The sequence below is a fragment of the Eurypyga helias genome, unplaced genomic scaffold (genome assembly GCF_000690775.1).
Source record: "Eurypyga helias isolate BGI_N326 unplaced genomic scaffold, ASM69077v1 scaffold8170, whole genome shotgun sequence".
Taxonomy (NCBI): Eukaryota; Metazoa; Chordata; class Aves; order Eurypygiformes; family Eurypygidae; genus Eurypyga; species Eurypyga helias.
The window spans coordinates 5,423-15,834 of record NW_010223737.1 but is presented as its reverse complement, the minus strand read 5'-3'; the positions used below and the strand labels follow the sequence as shown (position 1 = coordinate 15,834).

The 10,412-nt window shown below is 38.1% G+C and overlaps 1 protein-coding gene across 1 annotated transcript in view; it reads left to right on the top strand.

Annotated features, from left to right (window-relative positions):
* LOC104508836 (histone-lysine N-methyltransferase NSD2-like) overlaps window positions 1–7,102 on the top strand; it is a 35,348-nt gene extending 28,246 nt beyond the window's left edge. The window contains 3 exon segments of the mRNA XM_010150613.1: window positions 1,958–2,076; window positions 5,211–5,292; window positions 6,302–7,102. Of these exon segments, the coding sequence (XP_010148915.1) occupies window positions 1,958–2,076; window positions 5,211–5,292; window positions 6,302–6,462 (362 nt within the window). The 3' untranslated portion in view covers window positions 6,463–7,102.
* Window positions 7,103–10,412: the final 3,310 nt, after the last annotated feature.

The window sequence follows — 10,412 nt, the reverse complement described above, 5'->3', positions numbered from 1 at the left end:
CCCCCCCCCGTTTTCTAATGTTTGGTTTTGATAAATGGTCTCAATTACTTTGCAAAATATTTGAGGGGTTTTGGAGGCACTTACTTGAGGAAGAAGATAGTTTGGCATTTGCATGACCTTTATCAAATTTAACCAGCTGTCATTTTTCAAATTTAAATAGCTTTACAGCACTGTAAGAAGACTTACTGTGGCAGTATTAGAAACCAACAGGTGCTGCTTTGGGCAATGACAAGAATGAGAGGGAGTGTTTGAAAGTTTGTGAGACTTGGAAAAACTTGTATAAAAATGACAGTCAGTTTTGTTAACTATCTGTGTGTGTGTGAAATGACATCATTTTGTGGAAAATTGCAAAGTTTTTAACTTTAAAATTTAAGTGTCAAATATTTGGATATCAGTTTTAAAAAAAAAAAAACACATTCTGTATCTCTCAAGGTTCATCATTGAAGAATATTGGAGAGGCCAAACGTAAAGTGTTTCAAGACTCACCTAAAAGGAGATCAAGATCCAGAAGTAATTAAAATTTGTGTTGTGTGCAAATAGTTCATCATTATAAGTAGCTATTGAGTGTATTTTTTTATGTAATCGCCCACGTATCATAATCTCTTTATTTTATCTCAGATGTTGTCTTCCTTGACGTTAGAATTTTAATGGATCCCAAATTAAATATCTAAACACTGTAGTGCTGAATTTTGTTCACCTTCCTCAGTGTCATATTGCAAGAAATGTAATTGAAATTGTACCTGTACCAGGTGTTTCTAGTACATATATTGTGTACATTTATAGTTATCTACAGATGAAAACATGTCAGTTCAATCGTTCCCCTACTCAGATCCTCTTATCTTTAACTTGGAAGAATATTGTGGGATTTCTTTTGCTGGCTTTTTGTAAGTAGCAGGTTCTCCTGGAGCCATTTCAGTCTGCTTTGTGGTTTCACAGTCTGATAATAGAATATGTCCTAGAGTGTTTAGATAAGAACATTAATGGAAAATTATCCGTATTTTCAGGTTGCTGTATTTTTAGTATTTACAGCTATTTGTTCCCTGTGGAATAGAATGCTTGTAGCTGTAGGGCAATTTTCAGTTAATGTATTTGTGCCCCTGGAGCTTGCAATCTTCATACTAATACTACTCTGTAGCTTCATAAACTGTAGTCTGGAGAGAGTAATGATGTTGTCGTTTCATCCTGATGAAACAGGCCACTTCCTAAACCTTCATCTGTCTTTTTGAGGCAGAGCAAGTGCAAACAATAGCTGAACCTGTGGAAGGGGTACGTAGGGTAGTCACTGACCTTTTGTAATTTAGCAGCTGCTTGAATTTTACAGTGAACGATCATCTACATATGTGAATAAGTCCATTGGTTTAAAATGACCAATGTGATTCTGTTCCTAGGATTTTGGTTCACAACGAACAGGGATCTTTTGGTCTCTGGTAAAATCTAAGATTGTTAGAGAGAGTCTGGAACTGCCATACCAGAGAGAGAGAATGAATCTGTACAGATGGTCTTTTCCAGGGGCCCCTATGTAGATGTCTCCAGTATCTTCATCTGTATCATTTGAAGAACTTAAAAGGAGACTTAAGGAGGCGAGTTAAAAATTAATTTCCCTGAAAAGACACTGTTACAAAGTGGCAAAAGAGTTAAAAGCTGTATAGATTAGCCATGTGCAGTCTGACGATATGAACAAATGCTGGGCAGTAATATTCAGATCTTACATGAGTGCTTATACAGTTAGACTCCTCTTTCTAAAATAACTTGATTTGAATGTGTTCTAGAGTTAGTCTTCAGCACCAGAAACCAGACCTGAAGCATTAAGAGGTCATCAAACTGTGTTGATATTTATCATGTTTTAAAAATTATGACTGAAAGAAAAGTAACTGAAGTAACTAGATCAGTTCAAAATAATTTGTAAGTGGGTGTTAGATTATTTTTCATGTAAGTTTCCCCCATCCCCCATCCCAAGGTAACTTACATGGAAATAAAAGAAACCAAAAAAAGAGGACAAAGGAACCTACAGAAGATTTTGAAGTTCAGGAAGCACCTAGGAAAAGACTCAGGATGGATAAACAGAATAATCGGAAGGTAATTATGTCGTTGGTTTGTTTGGGTTGATTTATAGCAGCACCAGTCACATTGCTGTAGTTAAGTTTGTCAGCATTTCCATTTTCAGGATTAAGAACATAATGCCTTTCTATCAAACCAAACTGTTGTACCTATTCAGAGATACATGTAAGCTTATCAGTGTGGGTTTTTGGTTTGGTTTTTTTTTTTTTTTTTGGTTGGGTTTTGAGGCTGAAAGTATGACTAGTTGCAACTTAAACTGTGGTGAAAATATATGCTGAGAAAATCCGTTTCCTGAAGGACTGTGCAGAGGCATGACCTTTCTGTGTTGTCATGCTTTGTACTTCTTTCTCTTACCTCCTGAACTGGAGTTCAGAGATGTATACAGGAATGTTTAAAAAAAATATCTGTAGTCAATATTTAATTTAGACAAGGGGGTGGGAGGGGATGGGGAAGCAAGTAAACCAGAAACACTCCTTTTCAAGAACTGGCAGCCTGTAGAACATTATAGAATGGCATGCTGTGACCCATACCTTAAGGTAGAAAACTGCAGTAAAAACTACAGTGTGTTTATCGTGCAAATCACAGGCTCCTTTTCAGTTTAGCTCGCTTGTGAGAATGAGAATTTTGCTTACACGGGTCACTAGGTATGGATATAGCCCAGATCTTGCACAGCTTTATTTAGTCATGCATGTGACCAGTGAACTTCATGGGTTTTACTTGTGTGGCACGCTGAGCTCACAAGTGGTTGCAGATGTCTCATTACAGTATCATACTGCAGCGTGAGTAGCGCAGACCGCATCCGAGGACATCAGGGGTACGGTGATTAAATGGAACAACCTCATGGAGGTTCCTCATGGGAGGAAAGAGCGTGGAGTTGGGTTTCAAATGCATTGGGAGGTGGTCACATTTGTAGATGGCCGTTTGTTTGACAGGCCGGTTATTTTAGTACCCCTGTTGATAGTGCGGATGCACAGACAACTTCTTTAACGAGTTCAGTATAATATGTATAATTTCAGATAGCCAGGTTTAAGGAACTTATTAGCAAGGAACGTAGATAATTCTTAGAGAAATGTTACCTTTGCAGAAAGAAGGGCCAAAGCTGGTTTTCGCACTTTTTGCTCTAACGTGTTGGTGCTGAATATTCGTCTTATGTTCTAAGAGATGATTTTGGACCCTTTTTAAACTTGACTGATTCATTTTGAATTCACCGTTAATACACTCAGTATATGGAATAATTAAGTTTACTTATTGTAATTAATTCCTGCTATGAAATCCTTGTTTTGACTCTCCTTAAAATTATTTCTTTACCATCCCACCAGCATTCATACTCTACAATTAGCCTACATGGTTATAAGGAGAATGAAAGGTGGTTGCAGTATAGTTCATGCAGAGGAGGTTTGAATACCTTTCATGCTGTGATGCAGATGTGAATATTAGCAGGAAAATAAATAAGACATTAACGATTCCTGTAAGATATGTACCACTAACAACGCTGACTTAATAATGTGCATTTAACAAGTGTTGTCCTCTGTCCGATCCGTTCATCGGAACTAGTTACACGGAACCTAGCATGTGTAAGTGTTAGGTTATTTGGCAGCTCTAAATGCATATGGCAGTGTTTGTGCTTCTGTCCACAGAAGGGTCAGATATCATAGGATGGTTGCTTTGTGGTTTCATTAATGAATCATCTCTTTGTCTTTTTTCCTACTTTCACCAGCCCAGGATACTTCTGGCTGTATGTGCTGCTGCTTAGTAAAGCCTTTGTGAATGACAGTGAGAATGTATGTAATGGTTCAGAAAAGCAAACGCTAACCATACACCTTCCTTCTGCTATTCCCAATTCACCTGCAGGCATTTGTTACAATCATTTTTGATAGGAGGAGCTTTGATGACTGTTTTTTTTCCCATGACGTTTTACTTCTTGCATGAAAGTCGTGCATTATCCTCTCCTTTTAGTTCTTATTTCTGAAGTCTGAATGTTTTTGCACAAAGTGATGAAGTCATAACCAATACCCATAGGGAAGGTTTTCAAAACTGATTTCTTTTTCGGCGCTTTTACGATGTATGTAAAATGCACATTAAGAAACTGTGGGTTCTCTAAGCATGCTTTAAATTTAAGAGTGAACTATACTGTATATTTTCTTTCATTTTTACACAGAAGCGTAACAGTAATCTTACAAAATTGGTGTTGGGAGCCTCTGGTGGCATCAGTGGTAGAGTGTCTTAGTCACTAAAAGCAGAGTGTAGCTGCATCTGTAGTAGAGTAGCCATTCATATTTAGTTTTACAAAGGGATACAGTTATCTGCCTTTAAGGTGTTCACTTGCACATCTTTGGTAAAACAATGTTGGATGAAGAAAATGAGAAAGTGTGTAAAACCTGTTTCATAGAATAAAACCTTCTGTTTGGTAGAATTATTTTTACTGCTCAGGTGAGCATTTGTCAGGGTTAAGCATTTTTGGCTACAATTTCAGTGACTTGAGTGAATTTGTAACATACAAAAAGGGAAAAAAAAATAGTGGCATGTGTAAGGAACAGTGTCTAATTTTGACAAAGCTTTGACAAAAACTTCCCCTCTTTTCGGCCTAAACTTTCAATGGTCAATTCTCAGTCTGGAGCAAAGGTATGTGTTGTTTATGCTCCCTTGAAAACAGTGGTTTTATTTTGGAAATGCTGAAACAATCTTAACCATAGTAATTTTTAAATGGCACTGCTATAAGTTGTGGAGTTGAAAGAAAGCCCCTCTGAGACGTAAAATTTTGCACAGGTTTTATTCTCAAATTTGTATACTAATTCTGCAGTTTACCTTTAATCAAATATTTTAATTTGACAAGTTTAGACAAAGAATAGTAAGGATAACTTACATGTTCCATGTTCATTTAGAGCTCCCCTTTTTGATATGCTGAGTTTGGGATGGATAAGTGGGATGCTGGAATACTGTGTTCTTTTTCTCATTTGTTGACGGGTTTGTACCCTGTGCTGTAAATGAGTTTTAAAAATCACTTAAATGGGGCTAGCTTAACTACGTTACCATTCAGATATTTGTAAAGACACTTTCTTTTTAATAACATAATCCAGAAGTAATTGCCAGTTTTATCCAACCACTCATAAATTAGGAGTTTTTTTATTTTTTCATATTTTTTTTTGTGACAGAGGGAGACAAGCAATGACAAAACAGCAAAAACAAACTCTTCTAAGGTCACAGAAACCTCCTCTTCACAAAAGAACCAGTCAGGTAATGTGGTCAGAATAAGTTTTAATGTAACTTTTTCAATTAAATAATTTTCAAATAAACAGGTTGTCTGAGGCAGCCGCCTAAATTTTGCTGACGCAATAATCAGTTCCAGCCACTATTGCCACAGTTGTGGGGGGGAGCGTGCCCTCTTCCTTCACTACCACCATTTTGCAGCATTACACTTGACTGAAATTGTGTGCTGCTGATTTAGAGCAGCAGTTCACAAGTTCACCATTTGATGGCACCAAATTAAAGCTGTTACTCTGTGATCTTGGCGAGCAGTGGTACAAATCCTACTGCTCCAGTTTGTCGTTGGGCATTAGCCCAAGAAAACAAGTGCAGTGACCATCAATGCAGTGTGCTATTAGTCCTTTTAAATGATGCTTGATGGGAGGCAGTGTGGAGCATGAGAGGGAATTCTGAATAACCTTGGACCAAAATCCAAAAGGCAGACTTGTTAATGATGCTCGAGTTTAAGGTAATTTATGTAAGAGCATGTCTGTTTAGGTATTAAAATGATATGCCAAAGACGAGTAAGCTTCAGCAAGTTCTGCACAATGTAGAAGTGGTGGCGGGCCGTGGATAATATCTGGAACCTGGCGCCTGTATATAACCTTTCTCTTAAAGTGTTAGTGCTACTCAGATTGTGATGAGATCACGTAGGCCTTCTAATGTTTATCTGAGGAGATAACTGTTACCTCTGCTTTAAAGAGGTCCTAAGTCATGTGATATTTTGATTTTAAGAGAAAGGGGCAGAAAACAAAATGGGAACACATTTCTTAGCCATTTGTAATGCGTATTTGATTAATAGAAGCCTCTGTATTGTTAAAATCAAGCCAAAACAGGTGGTTTCAGAAACTTGGTTTGTGTTCTTTCAGCCCTAAGTAGGTGCCCAGAAGACCTACCTAAATCATTCCTTCCTTTACCTGAAGGAATATTTTAAATGGCTTCAGGGAGATAACGTTTTAAAGTTCCAAACTTCACTTTGTAAACCAAAATTATTTTACAGCAACGAAAAATCTGTCTGATGCATGTAAACCTCTGAAGAAGCGAAATCGGGCTTCAGCAGCAGAATCTTCAACTCTTGCTTTTAGCAAGAGTTCATCTCCTTCAGCTTCCTTAACTGAGAATGAGGTAAAAAAAAAGTGGTGTTTGCACACAGCCATTTAGTTACAGAAATTTTCAGGTGTGAATCTTGTTTAAAAACAGAAATCAAAGGCGAATTCTCTAACGTTGGTGCTCTAGACAAGTTACAGTTTTGGCCTCTGTGAAACTTGTTAACGTGTGCATTGCAAATTCATTTATTGTAATACGAACGTCTGATTTGGGGACGTCGAGATATTATTGTGGTTTTTAATGTATTTACCAACAAAGTTTTAGAATTGTAACCTTCTACTAGAGGCAAAGTAAAATGCCAGTGTGTTCTGTATTTTCTTCTACAGACTTTATGTAAGTGTACTACATTAGTTACATTCTGTAACTCAATATTGTCATGTTGCCATAGCTTTTATATTGAAGCAAGTTTCCTAATTCTCTGTTTGAACTAGAACTGGACAGTTTTCTGAGCAGAGCCCCTTTAAGCTCAAGTTAGTTTTCAGGCTGTTTAAGTGCTATTTCTCTGTGATGCAAATAGCTTCATCCCCGGTAGAGTTGAACAGGCAGTGAAGGATGTATCATTTTGATACTTAACTAATCATAGTCATAGCTCTGCATACTTGGAACTGTAGTTCTTCTCGATTGACATAAAATAAATGAAATATATGTACCAGAATTGTATTCATACAATCCATTGAACCATTCCCAAGTCATCTGCACTGTTAAAACCAGTCAGCCAAAGAGTGGCAGCATGAGGGTGAAGTATGCATGCTGTTTTGCAGGTGGATTCAGAAATGTAGTTGATAGGATTTAGTAAAATATCCATAGACAAACAGCTTCAAGCAGTTTGTATTACAGAAGCTGTAGAAGAAATACTCGCCTGGAACATGAGAGTAGGGCTTCCAGCTATCCTAGAGACTTTTTCATTTCTCCTAACAAACGCATGAGATGCTTAGACACTGTAATGAATGCAGTTGAAATATCTAGACAATGTTCAGTAAATGGTTTACCTTTGAGTGGGGGGAAAAAATTGCATGTTAATGGCTGTATATCTTATTGTAACTGGAAAAAATACAAAAAAAACCCCAAGAAGTTCTCCCTTCTGTACCCCAGTGTCCATGGCAGCAGTCAAGTAAAGTAATACTTGTTCTCATTTTGCGTTCTTAATGGAGAGGAGCCCATCTGTTGGCTGACCAGTTTGTGCTGATTTGGCTTTACTGCTGGGACTTGCTGTGTAATGGCTGTTTGTGTTTGGGACCATCTATGCAGCCAGACCAGCCGAAGGGGCATACTGTCTTGGCTTGAAATACGCATCCCTAAATATTGTAATCTCAAGAGAAAGATTCTTCTATTTCTAGATACTGTGTTTGTATAAGGACATCTCCAGAAATCTTTCTCAACAAAAGGCTCCTTTTTGTAGGATTTTGGGTAGTGACTTAATGGTTCACATGTAAAAAAGGATATGGCTATGTAGGCTAAGAGGGAAATTTAAAAACTTAGCTGTTCATTTACTCAGCTGCTGCTAAACAGCAAAAGATGTGAGAAAAAGTAACATACACTGTTCACAGAACATGGATACACAAAGTAAATAGTGAATTAATTGTTTCAAGGGTTTAAAAATGTCGGAACAACCCAGTCAACATAACAAAATCATAGAATCATAGAATGGTTTGGGTTGGAAGGGACCTTAAAGATCACCCAGTTCCAACCCCCCTGCCATGGGCAGGGACACCTTCCACTAGACCAGGTTGCTCAAAGCCTCATCCAGCCTGGCCTTGAACACTTCCAGGGATGGGGCATCCACAGCTTCTCTGGGCAACCTGTTCCAGTGCTTCACCACCCTCTCCAAGAAGAACTTCTTCCTGATATCTAATCTAAACCTCCCCACTTTCACTTTACATCTGTTACCCCTTGTCCTGTCACTACAGGCCCTTGTAAAAACTCCCCCCCAGCTTCCTTGTAGCCCCTTCAGGTACTGGAAGTTGCAATAAGGTCTCCCCGGAGCCTTCTCTTCTCCAGGCTGAACAAGCCCAACTCTCTCAGCCTGTCCCCATAGCAGAGGTGCTCAGTAACAGAGACTTTGCAGGGCTGGGTGTGGGGGGAGTAGATCACAGGGTAAATCCTTAGATGGTTTAAAGCTACGCTGACCTAAACTCGTACCAACTAAGGATTGGACCCAGTCTGTTTCCTAGGATATTAGATATATTTTGCCTTTAAATAGAACAAAAATGTCAGGCATGAGTTTCTGAACTTACTATTGATCTACAAAACAAAGAAAGGTAGAAATTTTGGGTTGCGTGGGTGGCTTTAAAAACTTTTTTCCCTTTTTTAATATTATTTAGCACTTGTCTAAATGGCAAAATACGTGTGTGCCCTGACAGCGTTCATCCAGAGGGAAATCTTCTCCAGAGTGTTGAGGGATAGAGTTTAAAAATAAACAGTCATGCAATGATGAAAGCCTTGCACAGCTAATTGCATAGGATTTAATTCTTCTCAACATTAAGTACAGTTACTGATTAACTTTTATATTTCCCTGTTCACTGTAAGACTTCTAAATGTTGGCTTAGATGCTCTCTTAACAAAGATAGAAAAAATTCTGCATATCCAATAAGCACATACACCTCCACAGGCAATACGAAGTGGATTCTGTCCTGGTTTTTTCCTCTTTCCCCACTCACGCTCTTTGTGGACATCTGGTTCCAGAATGGAACCATGGATATGACTGTTATTTATCAAGGACTGTTGCTACCTGCACACCTCTTAAATGTCAGTCCATTGCAACTAAGTTCTAGGAAAAGTATGTTAAATAAGGGGGGTGTGCTCAGTTTTTTCTTGTTTGAAACATGCATCTTATTTGACTTTTTAAAATATTTTGGATGTTTTTTGTTGTTATTGGGGATATTTTCTTAATGGGGCTACTTGAAATTTTATGAAATTAGTTGAGACCAAATTTTCAATCAATAAGGTACTTTGGGTGTGTAATTTATAGGGGAGAGAGATGGGTGGGGGTGTGGACTTCTGCCTTAAGAACATTTATAGACATGACATATCAAAGATTAAAAGGTAGGCTTTCACGCCCATCAAAAAGTTGGGCGTTGAAGTTTTAAGACAGAAGCAGTAAGGTGTTTATACATGAATGAATATATTTCATACCCACATTTACTCTTGAAACAAAACACTTAATTTTGATTTTAGGCACTTGACAACAGTAATAATGTCCTCCAGTACTTTGTGTGAAATACAATTTTGCTTAAAACCTTATTCTTAATGAGCAACCGGTAGGGTCAGATGTGAGAAAGATACTCAACACTTTAGAGTCTCCAAAAGCTCAGAGTAGTTTCTGACTGCCTATGGGAGACTTGGTGTCACCATCCAAAAGCTCATGATATTTGTGAGAAGAGATGCAGGTGGTGGATTATCATTTTTTTTTCTACCTTGGCCCTCCACCCCCAGTAATGTAACAGGTGCCAGTAGAGTGTAACCAGTATTTTGTTAATAAAGAAAAAAGGCTGTACATTACCATTGCTGCTGGATTATTGGCACATGTTGTGTGTTTGCATGAAATGTATCTGCTTTAGCTTTTCAGTCAAATTTGGGGCTTATTGGCTGGCCTCATTAAATTGGAGGGATTCACTGAAAGCAGATAAGTGTCCTAGTATCCTGCAGAGTCTAGGTGCTACTTTTGAACCTTGGCAAAGGAATTGTAATACTTTCTAAGAGAGGACAAAATAAAGAACGTGTAATTCTCTCAGCTCTTAGCTAGTCTGTCGTTCATCCTCATGAAGTGTGAGCTGACCAGCAGATGGCAGTTTAAAGAAGCCTGTGAAAGATTCTCACAGTGTTGCTTTTATCCTAAGTTCCTTATATCTTCCCTGGAGGGAATGCTTTCTGTAACATCCGGTGTCAAAACAAGCTCCGTTCCTGGTTATAGCTACAACTCCGGTGCCTTTCCAAGGCCTAATAATGCAAGTGATAATAATGCAAGTCTTAAGTTTTGCTCTTTTTTTGCATATTAAACAGTATTT